Genomic DNA, 26,538 nt, shown 5'->3' on the forward strand with positions numbered 1-26,538 from the left:
GCCATGGAGGTGGGCCCAGACCCAGAGACAGACAGCCGTAGGCCCTTCCTGCTCCTTTTCTGGACCTGTGGATGGTCTTTCCTACTTAGACCAGACAGACAGACACACACAAACCCTCCCCCCAACGTGCCTTCTAAACTCCTCACTGCACTCACTGCCTCTACTTCCTGCCCAATGGCTACTCCTTTGGTCTCTGCTGCCTGACTCCTGTTCCTTCAAACCCAACCACCAGCCCCTGCCAGTCCCAAAGGACTGTGACATCTGACCCTGGGCCTCCCTGGCCTTCTAGAAACACCCTGCCTTTGCTTTCTGAGACACTGCTCTCTTGGTTTCCCCCCAACTCCCAGTCCCACCTTCCAAGTCTCCTTTGCAGACTTCTCTTCTCCCTGCGTATCCTCTTAATGTTAATGGTCCTGGCCTGAGCACTTCTTCCCTGAACATCACTCCCATGGCCTCAGTTACCATCTGTATACCATGGGCTCCTAATCTCTCGCTCAGAACTCTGCTGGATACACGGAAGCCCACAGGGGTGTGCAACTAAGTGCATCTGCCCATCCTCCTTCCCAACCACCAGCTCCCCACTGCCCAGCCAGAAACCTAGACTCTGTCATCATTTCTAGGTCTAGGTCCTTTGCCCGCACCTCCAAATCCTGCCTATTCCACCTCCTTGACTCCACTTATTGTTTCATTGTTTGTTTTGGGGGGCTGCATGCTGGGCATGTGGGATCTTAGTTCCTGGACATTAGCCTCCTCCCGCGTCCCGCCTCTGTTTTCCTCCGCAGAGAAGTCAGGGGACTCTTTCTAAAGCACAACTCTGACCACCTCACTGCGCTACTCCAGAGCCTTCAGTGGCTCCCCATTTCCTTGAAGTGAAGTCTAACCATCTTCTGCATGGCCTACAAGATTCTGCTGCCTGCCTCTGTGTGCACACAGGCTCACCTCCCTAAACCCAGAATGTGCAGGTCACCAGCGCCCCTCCTCCCACCACCCCCTAAGTCCTGTCCCTCAGGCTAGGTCACCACTGCCAGGAAGCCTTCCGACAACTGCTCACGTATGGCCCACCATCCCTGTGCTGGGCTTCCCGGTGGCTCTATACTAAAGAACCCGCCTGCCAATGCAGGAGACACAAGAGACCGCGATAGTATTCTTGCCGTGGACAGAGTAGCCCGGTGGGCTTCAGTCCCTGGGGTCGCAAAGAGTGGGACATGACTGAGCGACTAAACAACAATCTCGGAGTTGCCCCTTCCCCGCTCTGAGCACACCATGCCCTCCTCAGCGCCAGGTCTGGGTCTGTGTCCCCCTCGACTGGTGGCCCCAGAGGGCAGGGGGCCCCAGACGCTGGCACAAGGTGCGCTGCATGAGGGTGCATGGGGGCCGCGCTGCCCGGGATATCGTGGGGTGGGGGTTTCCGAGTGGGTCCCCGGAGGGAGGCGGCTGTCGAGGCCGGGCTGGGCGCGCGCTCGGCCGGGCCGGGTGCAGGCCTTGGCGGCGGCTGTGGAAAGAGGAGGGTGGAGGCCCCGCCCCGCCGCGCCCCTCCCGCCGCCCCGGCTCCCCTCCGCGCCGCCCGCCCACTCCGGCAGCCGCGAGGGGCGGCCGGCAGAGCGACGCGGAGCCCCGCCGGCGCGGACCCCGACGACGCCCCTGCCTGGAGCCCGCGCGCCCCGGGCCGCCCTCGAGGGCCAGGAGCGGCGCCCGGCGGCCGCCCCTGCAGGTAACTGGGAGGAGGCGGCTCGGCTGCCGGGCTTGGGGGCTCCGAGGGCAGGACCCGGCCTGGGCTTTCCCCGAGACTGTCGGGGACACCTGGGCCGGCGCCTGGGACTCCGGAGTGAGGACGGGGTGGGGGACTCGGGCGGGGGCCGGTACGGCACGAGGGAGCCCCTCCTTCCTTCCCTCCCAGAAGCGGGGGCTCCAGCTTCAGACAGGTCCCGGGTGGAAGTCCTGGCCATGTGGCTCGGAGCAATCATTTCACCTCCGAGAGCCTCCCTTCCCACCTGCAAAATGGGATGACAACGCTTCCATCGCAGGGTCAGGAGGGAGCAGGGTCCTTAGGACCACCCCCCCACCCCTTGTAGACCCCAGGCTCTCTTCTCCCCGTCTCTCTGCTGGTTCTAGTTAGCTGGACACCTCCCGGTTTCCCGTTTTGTTTTTTTTTTTCCTGCTTTTGCCCCCAAGTCCCTCCTATTCGAGGTGTCCTAAGAGCATCCCCCAAACCCGAGACTGGGGTTTTGAGGGCTGTCTCTGCCAGAGGCTCAGCACCTTGCCGCAGCTCAGGTTTGAGACCTGCAGAGGGGTGAGGAGGGCTGATGCCTGACTCAGAGGGGCTGGGATCTGGGGGCCCCAGTGTCTGTCCTGGGGCTGGAGACATGGTGAGCGTGGGATTCCCCTGGGGGTGGGGAGGCATGGGGAGACACTGTTCAGCCAGAGGAGCCTGGGAGTTATGAGCTGGGGAAGGGCAGAGCCTCGCATTTTGCTTGTTGTGTGTGTGCGTGTGTGGGGTGTGAGGGGGACAGCGAGTGTCTGCCGGCATGTCATTCGTGTGTCAGTCAGTGTGGGCTTATGTGAGGTCCTCGGTGTGTGTGAGAACGTGCTAGGCTTTTGACACAGAAATGCCACTGACCTCCCTCTGGGGACCCTGGCAACCCGGAAGCCCTTCCTCCTGTCTGCCCTCAGCGTCTCTTGCTAAGGTCTGTGCCCTTGTCTGGTGGTAGGGTTCACCCGCTCCTTGGAGCACCCTTAGTGAAGGCAACCTCCCAGGGAGCTGCCTTGGGTGTCTGGAAGACCTGGGGGCTGTGAAGCTGGGCGCGCTGGAGGGTTAGGCAGTCTGGGGTTCCTCTCAGGGGACTGACGCTCACTGCCCTGAGCAGATGGGGAACCCTCAGGGAGCCCACTCTAGGTCCCAGAAGAGGAGATGTAGAGGGCAGCAACGGGGAGTCGGTGGCCTCGGTCAGTGCATAGCTGTCCCCATTGGCCTCGTGCTGGGCTGGTGAACACAGATAGGCCCTCGGAGACGCAATCACCCCAAAACAATATGAGGACACACCACAGACGTACTCACCGAGTCACGCACAGCTGCATAGCTACACTCCCTCCCATTGACAGTCACACACGATCACACACCAGAACATGCTCTACTGAAACATACACCACGACAGATGCTGAAACAACAGACAGGGCATGTGCACACCCACACGGACTCCTGCAGACACATGGCAGGCCCCACATCTCCCAGCCAGACATACTCAGACAGGACAACACACACGTGCACGCACACACACACACAAGACGTACTCAGACAGCACAACACACATGTGCACGCACACACACACACAGACACACTCTTTCATTAGGGTCTCTCTCTCCAGTTTCACTCTGTCTGTCACAGTGAAGATGAGTTTCCGCTTATTCTTTGGCTCAGAGGAAGGACAAAAGTGGAGGTGAATGCATCTCCTAGCAAAAAGGGGGCAGGCAGATAGCCAACAGGGCGGTCAGCCTGAGCACCCCACATCCTCCGCTGCTCTGAGTCTGAGCCAGACTGAAGGCTGGCTGCCCTACTGGCCCCTCAGCCCACTCCAGGCCCCCCAGTGGCAGGCATGGGGCTCCCCTGGTAGGAGAGTGGGGCCTCAGATGAACCAGTCCCATCTGTGGCCTGAGACACTTACAGAGGTGCAGCAGCCTCTCATATGGGGTGCAGCTGTGTCTCAGGGTGCCCATTGAGGTATGTGGGGGGAGGCACCTCGTAAGCCGAAGTGTGTGTGGAGGGGCCATCAGGAGAGGCAGCAAAGAGGTGACTCTAGCTGGGGTTTTCAGGGAGAATGAGAACCTGGCCAGGTGCAGGGGGACGAAAGGGTAAATGAGGACATTCCAGTCAGAAGGAACAGCATATGCGAAGGTGTGGAGGTGGGAAGCTGCAGAATTCTCTCAGGGGGTGGTAAGTACAGTGGGGGAGTGAGGTGGAGGGACTGACAACTACTTTGAGGTCAGATTTCCTAGGACCTTGTTCAGGGAAAGGGTGTGAGCTGCAGAGTGGTGCAAATTGGGGATCCCTCTGGTTGCTCTGGGGGGCAAGGAGGCCACTTAGGAGGCTGGACAAGAGTTTGAGGAGGAAGATGATGGAGGCTGAGGTGAGTGGTTGCTGTGGGGATAAAAGGAAGGTATAGATGGAGAGAAATAAAGAGAGAGACTGGACAGGCTTCAGTGATGCTTCACTGTGGGCATGAGGAGAGGGTGGGCCAGGAACTGTGCCCTGAGTGGCCGTGGTCTGACCCCAGAGGAGGCAGATCAAGGGGAGATGTGGGTTTGAACCCCAGGGTCTGGTATGCTTAGGTGCAGGGGGCTGACTGTTGAGTGTGGCCATGAGTCTGGGGGCTAGTTAGTGTCTGTGAGGCTTAAGTATGTATGTTTAGAAGCCTAAGTGGGTGCGTGAGGCCATATGTGTGCACAAGTGTGCCCAGACATCAGCTAGGGAAGTCACGGTCCCAGAAAGGGCGTTTCAGGCCTGCTGTGTTCTGAGGGCATTTCCAGGGTGGTGGGATGTGGACAGCGGGTCTTAAGTGAAAGCAGCACATGCAGTGAGGGGAAGAGCTGATCTTGGGCCTCAGATCGGGGTTACTTTCCACATGACTCTGACCTTCGGAGTCAGATCGAGGTTACTTTCCTCGTGACTCTGAGTAAGGGTCTTCCCATTTCTGTGCCTCAGTTCCCTCATCTATAAAATGGGAATGCTAATGCTGGCCTCCAGGGTCCTTTTGCCTGCAGAGAGGTGAGGAGTAGTCCCAGGTCACACATGATCAGGGTGCAGAGCCAAGAACTTTCACCCAGACTTCTGATCAGAGTCTGTTACACCCCTCTGGTTGGATCCTGGGAAGGGACGGGGGAGGGCCTGGCCCTGCTTCCATTCAGATTCTTGGAAAGTTTTGAACTGAGAGGTGACTGTCCCCATGCAGGCTGAGATTTCTGGCTCTTAGAGGGCAGAAGAAGCAGGTGGCAGAGGGTTACTGCCTCCTGGAAAGAGCCATGCCAGCACTGCTGGCTCATCTCCTGGATGGGATTACAGAGACTCAGAGAGGAACTCGCCTAGGGTCACACAGCACCAGTGGCGGAATTGAGCCCCGAGGATGGATGAGACCCTGGGCTCAGGCTTCGCTTCCCGCCGGAGGCTGTGTTCCCCTCACAGGGGCCATCCAGAACCTGGGATGGAGGGAACCTTGTCATCAGAGGTTCTCTAACTTCAATTCTTTCAGTCCTCTTGGGGGAGAGTAACAATAAGAGTTTACTGGGCAGCCACTGTGCGCCAGGACCGGTGTTTGCATATCTCATTTAGTCCTTAATACATTGCTGCAAGGCAAAGGTCGGTAGCCCATTTAACAGAGGGAGAAGTGGAGGGCTCAAAGAGGCCGGTAACCTGGCCAAGCGTCCCCCTCGGAGTGTCAAGCTGGGATTCACTCCCAGTCCATAAGGATGTGCAGCTCATGTTCTTCCCCGCTGACCTCCCAGGTTACCGCCCTCTCCAGGGCTTGGCTTGTGGGGGGAAGGGAATGGAAACTTAATTGTTTCTCATTGGTCCACCGTGTGCCAGGCACTGTCATACACAGGGTACTCTTTTGAGGGACAGGGAACGTGGGGAGCAGTAATCCTGAGGTCAGGCCGGAAGCACGGCTGGGACAGTGAGGGCTGGCATGGTGTTTTCTGCTATCTCGGGATGCGCTGTGGACCTGGTGGGCCTCGTGAGGGAGGGTGGTTTCTGGGAGGAAGGAGTCCAGGCCTCGGGTCTCAATTCTGCCATGGCAGTGAGCTTCCCCCTGGGTCTCCATAAGCCCATCCAGGAGATGGGCCAGTAATGCCTCCTCGGATCTCCTTGGAGCCTGTGATGAGGAGCAGTGTCACTTGTGTGTGGGGAGGGGTCCTTTCTCTCTTCCCAAAAGGCCCCAGGAGGCCGACTCTTCGGTCCCCACCCCCCTGCAGCGTCCACTGCCCTTGCTAACCAGAAGCTCTCTCCTGTCTCGCCTGCTTCCCTCCCACCGTGGCGGCTGCTGGCCGCCACACAGCTCTGCGTGGGCCCTCCAGGCCACGCTCCCTCTGACAGGCGACCACGGCTCAGCTCGTGGCAAACATTCTTTTCATAGTTCCCGGAGCACAGCAAATCCGGCTGCTTAGCCAGGAATGCACAGCCCCCTCCTGCAGCGGCGGCAGGGGCTTGGGCAGCGGAGCCCCTGGGGGTCAGGCAGGAGGGGCTGAGGGGATGTGGAGGACCCCCCCACACCCCCTGCCCCAAACCCAACACACGCACGCCTGCACACACGCTGGGCCTCAGCTCCAGGGAGCCGCGAGGCTGTCCTCACCATCTGTGAACTCACTGGGCTTGGGTGTCCCAATTCCGGCATCATTCCCCACAGACTGGCTGGTGAACCTGGGCGAGTGACTTGTCCCTGAGCCTCCGGTTCTTCATCTGTAAAATAGGGTTCATAATTTAATCTCATCAGGGCTTTGGGGGAGGCCAGTCATGGTGATGAAGACAATGATAATAGCAAATGCATATTGAATGCTCCCTTATGATGAAGACGATGATAATAGCAAACAGGTATTGAATGTTCCCTTATGCTCAGCGCTGCTGGAAGTTGGCTACGTGAAATAAACGCCCTTCATCCTCTCCAGCGCTCTGCGAAGTAGGAATTGCTCCCATGTTACTGACGAAGAAGCTGAGGCACAAATGAATGAGGTCACTGCTAGTAAGAGGCAGGGCTGAGAGAGGAATGTGAGCAGCTGGGCTCCAGAGCGGTTCATACCCTGTCATGATTTTTTAAGCAGGACTCTCAGTGGAGGGCCAGCTCCCGGTAAGGGCTTAGAAAACGGAGACTTCTCCCATGAGCCCCGCTCTGGGAGGAGTCGACTCTTTGCCGCCTGGCCATCAATCAGCACCTCTGTTTGGAAAGTTGGGATGGGGAAACGGGCCTGGGGCCCTGGCGAGTGTCCTTAGGGAGCCTGAGCTCTCAGAAGATGGTGGGGGACAAGGGGGTGCAGACTGTCCCACCCACCTCTGGTCTGGGATTTAGCTGGAGGCAGGCACTGTGCAAGGAGGCGATGTCGCCAGGGGAGGGGCTCAGGCGATTAGGGAAGGCAGCTGAGAGTGCAGGTTAAGAACAGAGCCCCATTGAAGTGGGCTCAGGCCCTGCCCTGGCACACCCACCCGCCCCACTCTCCTATTTAGTAGGACTGAAGGAGCCTTGGTCAGTTGGAGTAGGCTCCTGAGGCCCGGGACAGGAGCGGCCCACTCTGTTGCCAGCCTTGCTGGTCTCTCTTGCCATCTGGGTTGAGACAGCACAGATGGGGGTGGAGGAGGAGGGGGGAGCATTACCGTGGCAGCAGTCTCCAGGAAGCCCAAGTGAACCGGGGTTTGGCCATTTGAGGGCTGGCAAGCCCCAAGGTTCAGATCCTAGCCCTGGTGCTTCACCGTGGAGAATGGATGTCACCTCCCTGGGCCTCAACGCTCCTCCTCAAAAAAGGGACAGCAATTCCCGCCTTATAGGGTTATGAGAGAGCATGATAAAAATGCCTAGAACACGTCTAGTGCCATGTCTGGTGCGTAAAGTGTGCTTGGGATTTTTATTTGTTCCTTTTATTTTTTGGCCACACTGTGCATTTCGTGGGATCTTAGTTCCCTGACTGCAGATCGAACCCATGGCACAGCAGTGGAAGCACAGAGTCCTAACCACTGGACTGACAGGGAACTCCTTATACTTGGGATTTCTAGAGACCATTATTATTAAGGGCTAATGTGTGAAGGGCGTGGAGAGCCAGCTTTAAGCTGTGCTTGGGGTCTCTGATGCTGATGCTGTTGTTCAGTTGCTAAGTTGTGTCTGACTCTTTGTGATCCCATGTCCTTCACTATCTCCAGAGTTTGCTTAAATTCATGTTGTTGGTGATGCTGTCTAACCTTCTCATCCTCTGCCACCCCTTCTCCTTTTGCCTTCAACCTTTCCCAATATCAGGGTCTTTGATTCTAATATTCAAGGCATTTCTCTGGCTGACCTCAGCCAGTTCTTCTCATCTCAAACCATCTGTATTTAGAGAGGTTAGGAGCCCAAGCTTTGGCACCAACAGCCTAGGCTCTACCTATCATGAGCTGTGTGACCTTTGGCCAATTACTTAACCTCTTCGTCCCTTGGTTTCCCACTCTGTAAAAAGGAAAGACAAAGAACACACTTCATTGGGTTGGTCTGAGGACTAAATGAGACAGTTCACGAGAAGAGCCAGAAGAGTGCCTCGCACACAGTAGGTGCATAATAAGTGTCAGCTATGGTTAGTTCATTTATTTAATTATGTTCACAACGTTCATGCCTCCATACCCTCACACATGCTGTTACTTTAGCCTGGACTGATTAGCTCTCCCCGCCACCACCCAGTTAATCTATGTTCATCTTTCAAAAGCCCAGATCCAATATAAGTCACTTCCTCTTCCTGAGCCTCATGGTGAGGGTGGGGACTGGGGCCAGAGAAGCTAGGGTCAAGTTGGGCAGTGAGGACCTCCCACTCACGCTCCATCAGCCAGGCTGGGCTCTCAGAGAGAGCAGCCTCATGAGCCACCTCTGGGGTCACAGTGTCAGAGTGGCATGGATGGGGGCAGGGCTCAGCTGAGCTGGAGAGAGGGCCTAGGAGCCGCTGGCTCCGGCAGCTGGCTGCTTGTGCAGGGAGAGGGCTGGGATGTCAGAGTTTCCATGGGAGCGGGCAGAGGCGAGCAAGCAGCTGGGGGAGAGAGTGACGCGGCCGGCAGGCCTCCCTGCCAGGTGGGCTGTCTAGGCATCCCCTCCTCATCCACCCGGGATTCGTGTCTGCGCTTGGACTACAGCCCCAGCTCTGCTGTGTGACCTGGACTAGGGCTTACGACAGCCAGGCATCATGGTTGATGGAGCCAGAGATGGGGACCTGGCCATCGAGGGCTGTAGCCACATCATGTCCCCCGCTCAACAACCATCCATGGCTCCCCATTGCCTCACAGAGAAACGCAAGCATAGCGTTTAAGGCTCTTCACTAAATTGGCCTGGCCCTTTCAGCTCCTGCTCATCCTCTCAACCTCATGGCACTTCTGGACCTTCCCTGTATCTGCCAAGCAGCTTCCTACTGCCTGAAATTCCTTTTCTTACTTTGCCTGCCTGTCAGACTCCTACTCACCCTTCAGGATCCAGCCCCTTCCTACATGAAGTCTTCAAGGGAAACTCAAGGGAGGGCAGTATTCCTTGCTGTGTACTCCCATGGCCCAGAGACTTTGGTCAACTGTGTGATGGCCACTTGCCTGAGGCCTCCGGCTAGTTCAGGGCAGGGCACTGAGCCTAGGAGCCAAGGCCTAGCCGTGGGTTCCATACCCAGTAGGAGCTTCCCCAGGTAGAATCCTAGTCTGCAGTAGGGACCAGCCCAGCCTAGGGTCTGGCAGACTGTAGGGACTTCTTCAGCCTGGACCCTGGCACACAGAAGGGGCTCCCTCAGCCTGGGCCCTAGGACAGGAAGAATCCCAGCAACTCAGGGCCAGGTCCCCTGTGGGCGTTGCTGAGTGTGCATGGAATGAATGAAGTCGGTGGGGGGCATGCATCTTGGCTCCCTGAGAAGAGACTGAGGTTGGGGGCCAGTGTTCCAGCAGGGGCTCCTGGCAAAAAGCCCATGGCAGGCCCTAGGGTGGCTGTGAGTTAGGGCGAGAGGCTTCCCCAGCTCCTGGCATCTTCCTCATTTTCCCTCTTTCAGTTCTCAGGTCTTGTCTCTGCTGGGACCTTCAGAGGCCCACTGACCCGAAAGGTAAGCTAGATTTGGGGGCCGGGTTCTCCGGTATCCCAGGCTGCATGAGGCCTGTGCTTGCTGCCATCTGCCCTCGCTCCCCCCAGCCGCCGCGGAAGCCCCTCCCCGACTCAGGGTGTCCTAGCCGGCAGCCCCTCTTGCAGGTGACCTCAGCTCCCTCCGGCCCAACTCGGAAGCAGCTTTTTCTCATTTGTGAACTATTTCGCCCCAGCTCCTTGGCGCGGCCGTGTTTGCTTGGCCTGCCTGGGTGCAGTGGCCTGGCCGTGCTCCCGCCGGGCCCCCTCCCTGCCCAACCCAGCCTCTCCTGCCGACGCCGAAGCTGCCGCCACCGCGCAGGGAAGCCGCGAAGGCCCAGGAATCTTGGCAGGCATGCGGAGGCAGCGGGCGGCGGGTGGCGCTCCGGAAAAGGCTGCAAATGTGAACCAGAAGGCAGAGTGGGGGCGGACTGGCGGCTAAGAAGGTGGGGCCCAGCCTAGGGCCTGGGGGTGCCTGGGACTGGTAGCCCTCCAATGTCCAGTCTCGCTCAAAAGCCCAAGGCCTCTTCTGGGAAGTAAGCAATGGCATCAGCTGAGGCCTGAGCCCCTGGCGAGAAAGGGCCGGTCCCCTGGCCACCTGCCTGAGGATACACGGCTGCCCTGGCTCCTGTCTGCTGCCCAGCTTCTTTTGGTTCATCTGCCCCCACCTGGCTGTTCCTACCTCCCTGGACACTCTGTTGTCCCCCAAGATGCTCCTCCCCAGGGTAGTAGTGGGCTGGCTAGCCTCAGAGATGAGCAGAGATTCGTGGCGTGAGAAGTGGCCCTAGTCGCCTTCAGGGAGGGAGGTCAGCCCAAGCCCCCTCCAGCCCAGAGCTGAAAAGGACTCTGGAAGAGCCACCAAGGAAAAGGTACCCTATGAGACGCCATCTTGCAGGCTGGCAGGAGGTTGGAGGTGGGGTTGTCAGAGGCCAGGAGTTAGAGCACTCAGGCTTCAGACTGTACTGAGCACCTACTGTGTGCTGAGCCCCAGCTAAGGATGAGATGGGTGTCAGGGAAGACAGGCCCTTGAGGAGGAGCTGTTCTGCCTGAGGGAGGCAGGAAAGGCTGCTTGGAGGAGGAGGCATTTAACTGGGTCTTAAATGAGGAATAACATGTTTGACTGGAGAAAGGAAATGGTAACCCACTCCAGTATTGTTGCTTGGGAAATCCCATGGACAGAAGAGCCTGGCGGGCTACAGTCCATGGGGTTGCAAGAGTCGGACATGACTTAGCAACCAAAACCACCACCACCTGGAGGAGAAAGAAAGAAAGGGCAATTCAGGCAAACAGGATTGTGCAGGCAAAGGTAGGCAGTGGGTATAGGGAAACATCAAGAAGTTTGGGGTGTCTGGATTGAGGTTGCTGGTGCTCCTCTCACCCTTAAACATGGGTGATTTCCCTAAGGGTAAGCCCATGGCCCTCATCCAGGCTGCAGCAACCCCACCATTGAAGCCCTATTTTTATCTCCAGCCTATATTGCTCCCTCTCAAGTTCTCTGCCTCTTAGATATTACCCATCCTAGAAGCCCCTCAGTCTTCTTTGCCCAGTCAATTTGGAATATTCCACCATCTCTTGCCTCTATGGACATGTTGAACTCTGTCCTTAAAACCTCCTTCCAATGCTGTTTTGCAAATTGAGGTCCCCTGTGGTCTAGGGCCCTCACCTGCAGGGGTGATGGGTGTTGGGACTCTTGGTGGAACTGAAGCTTGGTTGTATAGACAAGGTGGGCAGAGGGCGGCACTCCTGTCCTACCATCAATCTGGACGATAAGGTGTTCTCCAGGCAGCCCTGTCCCAGCCTACCCACCTCCCTCCATCTCCCAACTCTCAGATTCCAGGTAGCTCTTTAGCTTCGAAACAGTCCTCACGCCTGCACATTTAAATTTGAGAGGTTCAGAGTCTCAGTGACCTGCAGGATAGTGAGGTCATAGGGACTGGACCCCGAAAGTCTCCACCCAGACCTTGTGGGGCTGCTCAGGGATCATCTAGGGAGGTCAGCCCCAGACCTGACATTAGCATTAAGGCCACAAATGCTGGCCTTCTGGAGGCTCCCATCAAGTGACCAGCAGGTAGAGATTTCAGAGCCTGGAACTCTGACAGGATCTAGGTACAAGGCACAGACAGCAGAGGAAGATAAACAGGGTGGGCAAATGGGGTGGTGACACAGGGACAGGAGAGATACCTACAAGGAGATGCCTCAGATACACAGGCAGGTGAGGATCTGGATTCAGAGACACAGACGTGGAGGAAGGGTCACAGGTGGGCATGTCAATCACCCACATGGTTCCCACAGCAAGCTGGTTCCCAGCCTCTTCCTTACACACATAACTCTTAGACGTGGAGTGTGTCTCCCCACCAGCTGTGATCTCAGGGGTTTGCCAGCCTCACTATGATCTTGCCCTTTCTTTATTCCTCTCTGCTTTCTTTATCCGAATTACCACTGAGTCTAAAGTACAGTCAGGCCTCTGTATCCACGTCCATCCTCAAATTCAGCCAACTGTGAATCAAAAATACTTGAAAACCAATTCCCAAAATTTCCAAAAAGCAAAATTTAAGTTTACCTTGTGTCCCAGCAACTACTTACATAGCATTTACATTGTATTCGGTATTATAAATGGTTTAAAGTATATGTGAGGATGTGCATAGGTTATATGCAGATTCCACACCATTTTATATAAAAGACTCGAGCATTCATAGAGTTTGGTATCCACGGGGGGTCTTGGAACCAATCACCCGTGGATGCAGAGGGACGACTATATACCTTCTCCAATAAGCCACGTGAACTGCAGAATAACATGGGATTTATCACGTTGGTACTAGGGAGTCACTGGAGAATCCAGAGCGGGGAGGGCCATGGCAGAGCTGTGCCAAAGTGTGGTTCACATATAGGCAGCATTAGTGTCACCTGGGAGGTTGTTAGAGCTGCAGATGCTGGGCCCTGCTCCACACTTACTGAATCAGGATCCCTGAGGGTGTGGGCTAGGAGCCTGCGTTTTTAAAATCATGTGATGTGCACTAAAGTTTGAGGAGCACTGTTGGAGTATCTATAGGTTGAGGGCTGGGAGAGAGCAGTTATGATAATCCAGGTGAGGATCTGGCAATTCAACAAACCTTTACTGAATGGCTGGAATGTGCCAGGCTCTGGGCTGTGTGTTGGGAGACTATAAGGTCTGTATTAGGACAGAGAGAATAGGGGAAGAGGGGAAGGAACAGAAGTGAGAGAAATAGAGGAGACAGAGTCCGCAAGATTGGATTAGGGGTTTGAGGGCAAAGGAACAGGGCTGTCATGTATAGTTGTGCAGGCTGGTTACTGTTCAAGGACACTTGGGAAAGTCAATGAGGAAAGCCCAAGTTGGCTGGATGGAGGGGTAGCCTTTCCTACTTGTGCTAAGGCAGTGTATAGGCTAGAGAAATTCCATGTAAGGAAGGGAGGGTCAGAAGTGTCAGGAGTGATGTCCTGATTTCTGGCCTGGGCACCAGGGAGTGGGGGAGAAGCACGTAATAGGGGAGAAGATAATGACAGCGGTTTGGGTGGAGGTGTCTGAGGGCCAGCCAGGAGAAAATGCTCAGCTCAGAGTCGAACTCAAGAGTCTGGGGCTCAGGGGAGTGGTGGCTGGAAACAGATATGGGAGTCCCTGGTGCTGGGATTGGAACCGTGGGAGCTGGGGAGAGCTGGAAACTGCAGGAGAAACATCCAGAGAGAAGAGAAGAGGTCTGAGCCAGGTCCTTGGGGCAATCTGGGTCTGCAAAGTGGGCAGAGGGAAGGAACAGAGAAGAATCTGAGGAGGAGCCTTTCCAGGAAGGAGGAAAGCAGGGTCACAAAGCAGGAGGCAGTGCTGGTGAGAAGGAAACACACGAGGTGAGAGGGTGAGGGGTAGAAGAGAGTTCTTTCAAGAAGCTTGGCTGAGAAGGGCTGGAGAAAGATGAGGCTGGCCAGGGGCAGGAGTGAGGCCTGTATTGACTGGGATGCAGAGGCTGGGACTGGGGGAGGCATCCACAGTGAGGCGCCCCCCTAGCCCTGAGGAAGAGGTGTGGAGGGGCCGGGGGGGCCTTGAGTGGGAGACAGGACCCCTTTCATCTGAGACTCAGGAAAGGGGGATGGGAAAGGGTTCCCCATCTCTGCAAGCTGCTAGAGAGGTGGGGGATGGGGGACTCAGGAACCCTGGAGAAGTGTGGCGTCACCAGGCAGGGGGGGTGGGCATCATGCCCAGTGGGTGAGGAGGGCAGTTCCTCTGCTTCTTTCCAAGATCCATAACTCCGTCCTTGTCCTGAGCAGGCTGTGTGACCCCCAGTCAGCAGCATCTCAGGAGCGGACAGAGAAAAGGCCGAGAAGGCCAGATAATTGACTTTTAGGGAACTTCACAAGGTCCTGGCCTTTGGCAGCAAGTCATCTGAGGTTTTCAAGGGTTGGCAGAGATGTTGCTTTGCAGCAGGAGGCACTAAGGTTAGACTGAAGGGAGGACTTTCTGGCCATCAGGGTAACAGAACAGGGCAGCATGAAGGGGCCTATGGCTTAGACCATGTCAGTTAACCCTTTCACAAATGAAGACACTGAGGTTCAAAGAGGTTAAGTTACTTGCCCGAGATCACACAGCTGGAAAGGAGCCGTGCTGGAATGAGAGTTCAGGGGCAGTCAGAATGTAAAGGGCCTTAGGGCACCCCCACCCCGCCCAGGGCTGAACTCCTGATAGGGAGAGCCTCAGAAATGCTGCTCACCTGTTGAAGTGGCAGAGACGGGCTTAGAGAGAGAAAGAGAGACCGAGAGAAATGGGTCAGGGCCAGAGACCCAGGGAGAGAGCAGAGCGCGGCCGGGCCAGTGGGGAGACGGGAGGCACCGGGGGAGCAAGCGGGGCAGCCGATCCCGCAGAAATGTCTCCACAACAGGAAGCGTCTCATAACATACCTGTGGTTTGGCCAGGCCCCGGGGCTGCCTGAGCTCCCCGCGGCTCCCTCAGCTGCAGCCGCCCTTCTGGGGTGGGGGGCTTGGAGCAGCAGGAGCCTGCGCAGAGCCGCGTTCCATCCAGCCACCCGGGGCGAGGGGAGGCGGGGGTCGGCCGAGGCCGGCCGAGGCCGCACTGGCCACACCCCTGCACGCTCCGCCGGAACCTGCGCCCTGCGCTCAGGCTCCCCTTTGCATCGCGACCTCTGAGAGCTCACGTGTGCAATGGGATGGGGAGAGGGCAGGGCCTTAAATTCCACAGGATCACCTGCCCCCCCCCCCCCCGGCTGCTGATCGCCCCTGGGACGGGACCGTTGGAGAGGGGCCTGGTGGGAGGGGACACTTATTGCTGAGGCCCCTCTGCTCCTGAAGCCCTGTCCAGAGAGAGAGGGGTCTGTATTCAGGCCGCTTCTTCTTCCTGCTGGGGTCCATTCCCCTTTCCCCTCCTCATTGGTCTGAAGGACCCTGGAGCGCTACCCTCTCCCAGCCAACCTCCTCTGCCGCCCCCGGAGGAGGCCCAGGCTGCCACAAAACGCTGACTTGGACAAAATGCTGTTTTACGGGGATTTGTTGAAAAGGGGGGAAATCCCCGTTAAGGACTTGCAGCTGTCCAAACACCGCGTCTACCCTGCTGCCGCCACCGCTCCATCCCCTGAATCAGCGTCTTCTTATGCATCCCACCTCCTGCCCCTGTCAGCCCAGCCCCTTCCCGGTTGCCTTGGCTCCTGCCTTCCTTCCTAAGAGGTCACCAGAGAGGGTGACGGTCTGCCCAAGGTCACACAGCAGAGCCAGGCTTGAGCCTCAGGGCTCTCGCCAACCAGTTCCGTGAGGAGCAAGCAAGCAAGTGGATCGGCTGTTCCTCCCTGTGTGCCTCTGTTCCCCAAGCAGGCAGCTCTTAGCTGAAGTTTCTTGATCGAGGCCACGTGAATGTCCCACCTGTTCCCTTTCTAGCTGACACATAAGCCCCTCTGAGGGGCTGAGGAGGGGGCTTCCGGGGCCGTGTGACACTTATCTGTGCAAAGTCTGAGTGAGTTATTCGTGTGATCTTTAAATTTGACAGCAAATTGAGTTCGTCATACATTTATCACTGTGCCAGCCAAGTCCTGTGCTGGGCATGGGGGGGAGGGCGGGGAGCGGGGAGAGAACAGAACAGCCAAAGAGGGAGAGGAAGCTGTGAAGGGGACCTACGGGCGTCAGTGGAGCCCAGGGGAGGCATCCGGTAGGCTTCCCGGACATCGACGAATGAGTAAGAGTAGGAGGTGGGGAAACAGTAGGGGGAACCGAAGGAACGAAGACGTGCAGCGGCCAGAGAGCCTGGGGAGCCTGAGGCGGGGGCAGCCGGGGGTGGTGGGGGGCAGGCGGCGGGAAAGGGATGACGGTGAACAGAAGGCAGGGGCGCCCAGGTACCCTCGGCTCTGCTGGTGGCTGGCATGGGGGGGGCAGTCCCTCCCACCTGGGCAGCCGTGTGGCACTATGCCAGGGCCATCCATTCTTTGTGCAGCCCCTTCTCCTGTGATGTGCACACTTCCACTCCCAGCCCCTCTCTCCCCGCACCACCCCCCACCCTGCCGCCTCCCCCAACCTGGACTGGCATGGCCGCCTCCCCTCTAAGAGCTGGAGTAAGTTTTCCCTCCTCAAACCCACAGGCAGCTTGGAGTTGGAAGAGAGATTCCCTTTCTCAGTCTGCTTGCCTCTCTGCCTAGCTTGTGCTCTCTGGCACGTTCTCCCAGGAGGCAGGCTGTCCCAGTGGTTAAGAGCTCAGGTTCTTAACAGACTTCCGCCCAGACCCTGGCTGCCAGGGGGCGGCGCCTCACTCCTGCTTGTCTCCAGCCTCAGACTCCTCGTCTATGGGAAGAGGAGGCACCATAGCTCCTCTTTCCCGGGGATCTGGTGGGAATTACATCAGTCGCGAACTGTGATGCAGCACTTAGGCGGTGCCCCAACGGAGGTGTGAGCTGTCATCCTCACTCAGACACACCTCCTTCCAGAGGAAACACCTGCTCTGGGGTCCTGCCCCTCCTCCATGGAGCCGGAGGTGCCAGGATGGGGCAAAGTCAGGGAGCCATGGGGGCGTAGGGTGGGGATGCTTCCTGGAGACCCGCCTGGCCTAGGGGGAGTGAGAAGTGGAGAGCTGGCAGGGGGCCCTGCCTGGGCTCCTGCCTGGACTGCGGGGCTCTTCCTCTGGTGCCCCGTGCCCCGCTACAGTTCTCCCCATCCCAGACACCCTCCCAGCTGAGCCTCAGACTGCCTGTAGCCTCCATCAGCCCCTGCCTCCGTGAGGCCTCACACAGCATGGGAAGAGGACCAAGGCTCCCCAGTAGTAGTAGCAGTAGCAGTGTTAGTCGCGCAGTCGTGTCCAACTCTTTGCGACCCCGTAGACTATAGCTCCCCACGCTCCTCTGTCCATGGGATTCTCCAGGCAGGGATACTGGAGTGGGTTGCCATTCCCTTCTCCAGAGGATCTTCCTGACCCAGGGATCGAACCCAGGTCTCCTGCATTATAGGCAGATGCTTTACCGTATGAGCTACAGGGAAGTCCTCCCCTGAGCCAGGGGTGTCTTGAGTCCTCCTGTGGGGGTGTGGTGATTTCGGCCTCCGGCCCACTCAGGCCAGAACTGCTCACTCCCCTCCTCCTGCTTCCTGCTGGACGGTCTGCCCCTCTGCCTAACCCCCTGCTCACCTTCCAGGCAGAACATTCCGGCTCTGTGATGTATGCTGCTAAGTCACTTCAGTCGTGTCCGACTCTGTGCAACCCCATAGACAGCAGCCCACCAGGCTCCGCCGTCCCTGGGATTCTCCAGGCAAGAACACTGGAGTGGGTTGCCATTTCCTTCTCCAATGCGTGAAGTGAAAAGTGAAAGTGAAGTCGTTCAGTCCTGTCCGACTCTTTGCGATCCCATGGACTGCAGCCTACCAGGCTCCTCCGTCCATGGGATTTTCCAGGCAAGAGTACTGGAGTGGGTTGCCATTGCCTTCTCCGTGTGATGTATGAAGATCCCCCATTCCCCCAGCTCAGGTGGCCAGCACAGGAGGGTCTTTATCCCGCTCTCGAGAGGCCTTATGGTACGGCGGTCAGTGGCTGGGGCTCAAGAGTCAGACTGCCTGGGTTTAGGCTCTGACCACACACTGGTTTCCTCACCTGTAAAACAGTGCTGATGAGCCTTGCAGGGCTGAATGTGAATAGAAAATCAAACTTAAGGGCAGTGTCTGGCCGGAGCCTCCGTCAGCAGTTAACTGAGGGCCAGGCCTACACAATAGGAGGCCTAGCATCAGTCACGGTGCAGATAGAACAGGTGGCCTGTGTTGAGGGCAAGTATTCCGGGCAAGACTGTTAGTCTAAGCTTCAGTTTCTATATGTATAAAATAGGGGACAGTAATTGTATGAGCTGGTCGGGGGTCGTTGAGAGGGTTAGTGATGTGAAGCCAGGGAGGCCTTAGGTGGCAGGTGTTAATATTACACTTGGGCTCAGGGAGGCTGAACCTGCCCAAGGTTACAGGGAGGTTGATGGCAGAGCTGGGTTGGCAGCTTCTCCATCCTGCCCCAGAGCTCCATGTTCATTCCTGCAAAGCGTGCATGAGACTGAGTTTGGAAGAATGCTGCACTGCAGCTCCAGACTCAGCCCCAGGCTCATCCCTGGATGTGCACAGCCCACTGCCACATCTTCCTGAAGCCACACACAGGTGTGGAGAGCCCCTGGGTGGGGTGAGGGGAGCCCAGAGCAGGGATGCCAGGGCAAGTGGGACCTCCCTGGGGTGTATGAAATGTCAGACTAGTCCCCTATGCAGATATTGATGGGTACCCGCCCTGGGGTACCAAGATATCTCTGCTCATCACAGCAATGCTGAGCGGGAGGTTGTTAGCCTAGCTTGAAAAGAAAATTCTTTTTATTTATTTATTTTTTTGGCTACATCTCCAGGCTTGCGAGATCTTAGTACCCCAAACAGGGATCAAAACTGGACCCCCAGCACTGGAAACTCAGAGTCCTAACCACTGGACCAACAGGGAATCTCCTAGCCTAGCTTTTTAATTTATTATTATTATTACTTTTTGCCACACCTTGCAGCATTCAGAACTTCCCTGTTCAGGGATCAAACCTGTGCCTCCTGCAGTGGAAGCACAGAATCTCACCCACTGGACACCAAGGAAGTCCTAGCCTAATTTTTTAAAAACAGCTTAATTAAGATACAGTTTACATAGCATGCAATTGGCTTATTTAAAGTGTAAGAATCCACAGTTTTTTAAGGTACTCACAGAATTATGCAACCATCATCGCAATCAATTTAGAACATTTTCATCATCCCTAATGGAAAACTGTGTGTGTGTTATTCACCCAGTCATGTCTGACTCTTTGCCACCACATGGACTATTGCCTGCCAGGCTCCTCTGTCCATGGAATTCTCCAGGCAAGAATACTGGAATGCATAGCCGTTCCCTTCTCCAGGGGATCTTTCTGACCCAGGGATGGAACTTGGGATTTCTACATTCCAGGCAAATTCTTTACCGTCTGAGCCACCAGGGGGCCCCAACAGAAACCCTGTACCTATTAACAATCACTCGCCTTGTCCACTCGCCCCAGCCCTAGGCAACCACTCATCTATTTTCTGTCCCTATAGATTCACCTATTCCAAACACATCCTACAAATAGAATGATATGATTTTGTGACTGGTTTCTTCACTTGGTGATGTTTTCAAGATTCATCTGTATTTGGCATTTACCAGTACTTCACTTCTTTTTATTACTGAGTAATATTCCATAACCTGAATATTCCACACTATCCATTCATCAGTTGATATACATCTGTTGTTTCTACTTTGTGGCTGTTGTGAATAATGCCAATATGAACATTCATGTACACGTTTTACTGTGGACATGTTATTCCATTTTACAGATGAGAAAACTGAGTTCACAGAGTGGGGACCTCTTGCTCAGGCTCCCCCACCTGGTGAATGGAGGATTTAGGCTGGCTATCCAAATCTGGAGCCTGTTTTTCTTCCTAACCCAGTCCTTGTTCTCAGAGCTGAGCTAAATACTGAGACAGGGCTAGGTCAGGACGCAGGAGTGAGGGGTTAACTATAGAAGAAGGAGTGACAGCTTCCCTGGTTCTTGAAGGACAAGTGAGGGGAAGGACACTGCAGGCAGCGAAACAGCAGGTGCAAAGGTCTGGAAGTGTGAGGCTGCCTGGTGACTGGGGCAAAGGTATGGGGGAGGGGAGAGGCAGAGAAAGGGGCGGTAGATGGTAGGGTTGGAGCCACAGATACTGATTAGATGATTAGAACATCAAGTTGGGAACCAAGGACTTTAACAAAAATTATTGTTTAATTTATAATTTTTTTTAAACTTTTTATTTTGTATTGGGGTATGCATGTAAGTTGCTTCAGTCGTGTCCGAGTCTTTGCGACCCTATGGACTGTAGCCCACCAGGCTCCTCTGTCCATGGGATTCTCCTGGCAAGAATAGTAGAGTGGGTTGCCGTGCCCTCCTCCAGGGGATCTTCCCGACCCAGGGATGGAACCTGTGTTTCTTATCTCCCTTGCATTGGCAGGCAGGTTCTTTACCACTAGCGCCACCTGGGAAGCCACCTGGGAAGTGTTGGGGTATAGCCAATTAACAAAATGTGATAGTTTCAGGTGAACAGCGAGGGGACTTAGTCATACATATGCATGTGAAGTGAAAGTCACTCTGTTGTGTCTGACTCGTTGCGACCCCATGGACTATACAGTCCATGGAATTCTCCAGGCCGAATACTGGAGTGGGTAGCCTTTCCCTTCTCCAGGGGATCTTCCCAACCCAGGGATCGAACCCAGGTCTCCGGCATTGCGGGCAGATTCTTTACCAGCTGAGCTACAAGGGAAGCCCATACATATATGGGAAGTCATACATATATATATAATTAATTAATGGCCTCAAGGCTTGCGGGATCTTAGTTCCCCAACCAGGGATCGAACTTGGGCCACTGGCCATGAGAGCCTCAAGCCCTAACCTCTGGATAGCCAGGGAATTCCCACAAAGGACTTGATCCAGAAGATAGTGGGGAACCCCAGAAAGGCCTGGACTTAATGTGAGGTCAGACAGACCTTAGTCAAATCCCACTGCTGCTTCCTAGAGACCTTTGCTTTAGTTTTGTCATCTGGAAAATGCGGATGACAATAACAATACCTCGTTAAAGTGCTGGGAGGATTAAGTGAGCTCCCAGGCTGGAGAGCTTAGCCTCATGCCTGGCAGAGAGCCAGTCCAGCACGTGGTAGTGGGTGTGTAATCATCAAACAGTGTCTGGCAGGGCTGTGCCAAGGTTAGAGGGGCTCTGGAAGGGCATCTGGCTGCCAAGTGAATGGTTTGGGAGGCTGTTGTCCAGGAACCTCCCCCCACCCCTGCCTGTACAGAGAGCTACGGGCAGGGTTAGGAGAGGTTTAGTAGTAACTTCTACAGACTCTGAGACTTTGAGAATTGCTTGTGAATAATAACTAAATTTTCATCTTTTTGTGAGCTCCCGGGCCTGGTGCCAAACCACCCATGAGGTGGCTTGATGGCGTCTCTCGTTCCTCCCCGCAGCACATCCGCGGACGCCATGCGGGGGGCTCTGACGCCCCTGTCTTCGCTGCCACCACCTCTGCTGCTGCTGCTGCTGCTGCTGGGGTGCGGGCCGAGGGCGGCTGCCAGCGGTGGGGCCGCCGGGGCAGCGGGGTACCCGCCGGTGCAGTACGTGCAGCCTATGCACAAAGGACCCGTGGGGCCGCCCTTCCGCGAGGGCAAGGGCCAGTACCTGGGTGAGCATTGCCCCGCCCCGCCTCGGCCCGTTCTGACCCCAACTCCCTGTCTCCTGACCTCCACCGGCTCCTCCCAGGCCCCTCTCAGCCACAGCCCGTCAATCCCACCAAAGACCTTCCCATCTCCACTTTCTTCTTGATGCGGGTCCAGGGCCTCCCACCCCAAGAGGGCACGGAAGTGGGGTGGAGCTGGCTGGCGGAGGTGGGCTTTAGGTAGGGGAGGGGCGGGAAGGTTTGTGGGGAAGCTGGAAGGGGTTGGCGCCCATTGGCTCTAAGGAGGGCTGCTGATGCCACCTGGTGGCCATTCCGCCGCAGTTCCGCAGGGATGAGAGGCTCCTGGGGAAGGGAGGCCCAGCCTGGGTAGGTTGGGAACTAGGAGTCCGGGCTGTGGCTACCCTGCGGCTCCCAAGACCGCCACCAGACCACCCCTAAATTGCATCTTTCCTGAGAGTGGGGAGGGAGGACCAGGGTGGTCTTCATGAGCAGGTACAGAACCCTAACTTCTCAAGTTGCACCCCCATGCTGGGTAGGGAGTGGGAAGATGGGTCCCCTGGCCCCACTGTCCAGGCCCCTGACTGCCTCTTCTCTTTTTCTCTCTCAGAAATGCCTCTACCACTGTTGCCGATGGACCTGAAAGGAGAGCCCGGACCCCCTGGAAAGCCTGGGCCACGGGGTCCCCCCGGCCCTCCTGGCTTCCCAGGAAAACCAGGCACCGGAAAACCTGGACTCCACGGGCAACCTGGCCCGGCCGGCCCCCCTGGCTTCTCCCGGATGGGCAAGGCTGGTCCCCCAGGGCTCCCAGGCAAGGTTGGACCACCAGGGCAGCCGGGGCTTCGGGGGGAGCCAGGGATACGAGGGGACCAGGGCCTCCGGGGGCCCCCAGGGCCCCCTGGCCTCCCTGGGCCCTCAGGCATCGCTGTCCCTGGAAAACCAGGCCCCCAGGGGGTGCCAGGGCCCCCAGGATTTGGGGGGGAGCCAGGACCCCAGGGAGAGCCTGGGCCCCCAGGTGATCGAGGCCTCAAGGGTGAAAATGGAGTGGGCCAGCCAGGACTACCTGGAGCCCCAGGGCAGGGGGGTGCCCCAGGGCCCCCAGGTCTCCCTGGTCCGGCTGGTTTAGGCAAACCAGGTTTGGATGGGCTTCCTGGGGCTCCTGGAGATAAGGGTGACACTGGGCCTCCTGGGGTGCCAGGACCCAGGGGGGAGCCTGGGGCTCTGGGCCCAAAGGGGCCCCCTGGGGTGGATGGTGTGGGGGCACCAGGGTCAGCAGGGTTGCCAGGGCCACAGGGCCCACCAGGAGCCAAAGGGGAACCAGGGACCCGGGGCCCCCCTGGTCTGATAGGCCCTACTGGTTATGGGATGCCAGGCCTGCCAGGTCCCAAGGGGGACAGGGGCCCAGCTGGGGTCCCAGGGCTCTTGGGGGACAGGGGCGAGCCAGGTGAGGATGGGGAGCCAGGGGAACAGGGCCCACAGGGTCTTGGGGGACCCCCTGGACTTCCAGGGTCTGCAGGGCTCCCTGGCAGACGTGGGGCCCCTGGGCCTAAGGGGGAGACAGGGCCTCTAGGACCCCCAGGAGTGCCTGGCATTCGGGGTGACCAAGGGCCTAGTGGCCTGGCTGGGAAACCTGGGCTCCCGGGAGAGAGGGGGCTTCCAGGGGCTCATGGACCTCCTGGGCCGACTGGGCCCAAAGGTGAGCCAGGTTTCATGGGCCGCCCTGGAGGACCAGGGGTGGCAGGAGCCCTGGGGCAGAAGGGTGACTTGGGGCTCCCTGGACAGCCTGGCCTGAGGGGCCCTTCGGGAATCCCGGGACTCCAGGGTCCGGCTGGCCCTATCGGGCCCCAGGGTCTGCCAGGCCTGAAGGGTGAACCAGGCTTGCCGGGGCCCCCTGGAGAGGGGAAAGTGGGGGAACCTGGCGTGGCTGGGCCGACAGGGCCTCCTGGGGTCCCAGGTTCCCCAGGACTCACGGGCCCTCCTGGGCCTCCTGGCCCCCCCGGGCCCCCTGGAGCCCCGGGGGCCTTCGATGAGACTGGCATCGCCGGCTTGCACCTGCCCAATGGTGGTGTGGAGGGAGCTGTGCTGGGCAAGGGGGTGAAGCCACAGTTGGGGCTGGGGGAGCTGTCGGCCCATGCCACGCCCGCCTTCACCGCTGTGCTCACCTCGCCCTTCCCCGCCTCGGGCATGCCCGTCAAGTTTGACCGGACTCTCTACAATGGCCACAGTGGCTACAACCCGGCCACGGGCATCTTCACCTGCCCCGTGGGCGGGGTCTACTACTTCGCCTACCACGTGCACGTCAAGGGCACCAACGTGTGGGTGGCCCTCTACAAGAACAACGTGCCAGCCACGTACACCTACGATGAGTACAAGAAGGGCTACCTGGACCAGGCGTCCGGCGGGGCCGTGCTCCAGCTGCGGCCTAACGACCAGGTCTGGGTGCAGATGCCCTCGGACCAGGCCAACGGCCTCTACTCCACCGAGTACATCCACTCTTCCTTTTCGGGATTCTTGCTGTGTCCCACATAACCCGTGCTGCCCTGGCCTCCTCTTTAGTGGTAGAGAGACCTTCTCACTCACCAAGAACCTCCATTTAAAGAAAAAACCAAAGACTGAAACAGAGGCGGGCACAAGGCGGCCGCAGCCTCGGCCTGGGGAGACGGACTTGGATTCTCCCCACGCAGGCTGAGGTTTCTTTCTGGAAGAAGCTGGCCTGAGTTCCTCTCCCCCACGCGTCTGTGCAGTGGTGGGGGTGTGCCCCCATTCCTGCCCTGCCTGGCCCCCTGGCAGGGCCCCAGGACGCTCGGCCCGGCTGGTGGAGACCCCTGCCCCCTTGAGAGTCCTGGGCTCTGCGGGGCGGTGAAGGAGGCTGCTTCTCAGTGAGTCAGCGGCGAGAGGGGGCTGAGCGGCCCCCTCCATTCCCCTGGGGAGACATATTCCCAAGCCCTGCCCAGCCTGCTGGCCCCCAGAGGGCACCTGCTCAAGGGATGGGGTGTGGCCCCCCTCAGTTCTTGGCTGGGGCTCTTCCAGCGGCCCTGGGACCTCCAGCTTAAGATGACGGGTCTCCTGAAGAGTTTTTGTTTCTCTCCAGGGGAAGGGAGAGGAGGGGGACCGTGGCGGTGGCCAGTGTGGACACCCTGTCAGGACTGCAACCCTAGCGGTGGGGATGTGGCTGCAGGCCTTTCCCTGGTGGGTACGGGTGTGTGACCGCTCCTGCTTGCTCCTGGGCAGTGCCGACCCCCACTCACTGCTCAGGCCACAGCCACGGAGAACGGTGGTTTGTGAGGGGTAGGGGCGTGGGCCTGGAGCAGGATGACCATTCTTCACGTTCATCTCCATCTCCAAGGCTGCTCCCACCAGCTTTGGCTTTGCTCAGCGTGAGGGCAGCTGCCCAGGCCCCTGGGGACCGCCACAGGTGGCACGAGGCATGGCCGGCAATCAGCGAGCCTGAGTATTCCTCCCTCTCTCTCCTTTCACCTGCTGAGGGAGAGCCGCTTTACTCAGACAAAATTGTAAGAGGTGCTTGCCAGCCCCACCCCTAGCAGCCCCATGGCCGAGAGCTTCCTGTTCACCAGCAGAACAAGGTGCACACAAGCTTGCGGATGAAGGCAGCCGCCTGCTTCTCCTTAGTAAGAGCCAGAGGGTGGGTGTGCGTCGACTCCAGGGGTTAATCTGCAGGGTCTTCCTCTCTTTCTACTCTCTGGTTCCAATTTCCTTAGGGCCCAGGAGGCTGAGGCCCTGAGAAAAAGAGTGTCAACAGGCCCCTTTGGGATGAGTTGGATGTTACTGCCATTTTCCCCAATCAGAGCTCCCCACTGCAGGAAACAGGCAAGACCTCTTTCCCTCCCCTTGGCCCCTAGTTCAAGCTGAGTGGATACCGCTGAGATGAGGACCCAGCGTGGATGTGCTACAGGTCTGGCCCTCACCCCACCTGCCCATGTTGAGGAAGGAGGTTGATCACCAACTTCTGACTTGTTAGGCTGTGGCTCCCTCAGGCCCCTGGGCTGGCCTCCTTCCTACCCACTTCTCCAAATCAAGCGGACCGTTTGACCGCTCGTTTTAACTTTCAAAAGAAAAGAAAACCCAAATCTGCCCAAGTGGCACTTCAGGAGCAGGCTGGGCTAGGGTTCCTGGTGGGTTTCTTACCCAGCAGCACCACGGGAGCTAAGTCTTAAATCACACCTCGTGGGGCCACCTGCTCAGCATCCTCACTGAGTCAAAGCCACTGCCATTTGACCTGTTAGGAAGGGTTCTGATGGGTGGAAATGCACCAGCTCCCAGTAAAGTCCAGGGCCCTGAGGAAGGTATGGGGAGCCAAAAAACCAAAACAGAACAAAGGAGCTGTTTCACAGAACTGAGTTTCTGCTAAGTGTCATTCCTGAAGCCTTTGGGGAGAGGTGGGTGGTGGTTCCAAAATGTTTATGGGACTTTAGTTCCAGGTGTCCACTTAACTGACTAGCTTTGATAAACTATGTCAGGTTTTAACAATGAAAACTACATTACCTTGTGCATTTTTGTATTCCGATTCATATTTTTTTTTTTAAAGATTAAGGTTTAAATGTTTTCCGTTAGTAATTTCATTTTTAACCTGGTATAGGAAGCTTAGTTCCCTACATACCTATTATGTGCCCTGTGTCACAGGAGATTCGGGAAAAATGCACTTGGGAATCAAAGAAAATGGGACTTCTTTTTGAAAAGAAAAAAATGGTATTGACTGTATTGACACAATCTCAATAAAGCCTGTTGTATAAATAGCACTGTGCTGAAACTGGCCTTGATGCAGAGGTGTCCTGGGCCTCTGGATTTCATAAAGCACCTGGGAGCTCTCTGGGACTCTTGTTCTGTACCTTCTCAATGAGCATGCATTCTTCCCCAGCCCCCAGCCAGGGGTTCTATCACCACTGCATCAGAAATGCTCAATTCTCCAAAGCTGCCTGGGCTCTGCACTAAGTAAATGCCACGAGGTGTTTTAAGAAACCAAACTAAGGCAGTGGCTAGAGCTGGGGGAGATGGATCAAGCTTCCCTGGAACATTCCTGCAAGCTCTCAG

The 26,538-nt window shown here is 57.1% G+C and overlaps 1 protein-coding gene and 1 long non-coding RNA gene across 3 annotated transcripts in view; one reads left to right on the forward strand and one right to left on the reverse strand.

Annotated features, from left to right (window-relative positions):
• Positions 1 to 14,901, reverse strand: part of LOC145505848 (uncharacterized) — a 24,234-nt gene extending 9,333 nt beyond the window's left edge. Inside the window, exons 1-2 of the long non-coding RNA XR_014053316.1 lie at positions 14,697 to 14,901; positions 6,354 to 6,445 (exon numbers count right to left, since the gene is read on the reverse strand). This is a non-coding gene — a long non-coding RNA (uncharacterized LOC145505848). The remainder of the gene's footprint in view (positions 1 to 6,353; positions 6,446 to 14,696) is intronic.
• COL8A2 (collagen type VIII alpha 2 chain) lies at positions 1,571 to 26,243 on the forward strand. Of its 2 annotated transcripts, XM_081488874.1 has the most exons (4): positions 1,571 to 1,711; positions 9,730 to 9,780; positions 21,284 to 21,498; positions 22,100 to 26,243. In XM_081488874.1, the coding sequence occupies exons 3-4, from the start codon at positions 21,300 to 21,302 to the stop codon at positions 24,016 to 24,018; spliced, it is 2,118 nt and encodes a 705-aa protein (XP_081345000.1). In that variant the 5' UTR covers positions 1,571 to 1,711; positions 9,730 to 9,780; positions 21,284 to 21,299; the 3' UTR covers positions 24,019 to 26,243. The 2 variants fall into 2 exon arrangements, with proteins under 2 accessions (XP_081345000.1, XP_081345001.1); XM_081488875.1 differs by lacking the exon at positions 9,730 to 9,780 and having other exon boundaries at positions 1,641 to 1,711.
• The last annotated feature ends 295 nt before the right edge of the window (positions 26,244 to 26,538 follow it).

Source organism: Giraffa tippelskirchi, chromosome 5, assembly GCF_054371585.1.
Source record: "Giraffa tippelskirchi isolate mGirTip1 chromosome 5, T2T-mGirTip1v1.2.pri, whole genome shotgun sequence".
Lineage (NCBI taxonomy): Eukaryota > Metazoa > Chordata > Mammalia > Artiodactyla > Giraffidae > Giraffa > Giraffa tippelskirchi.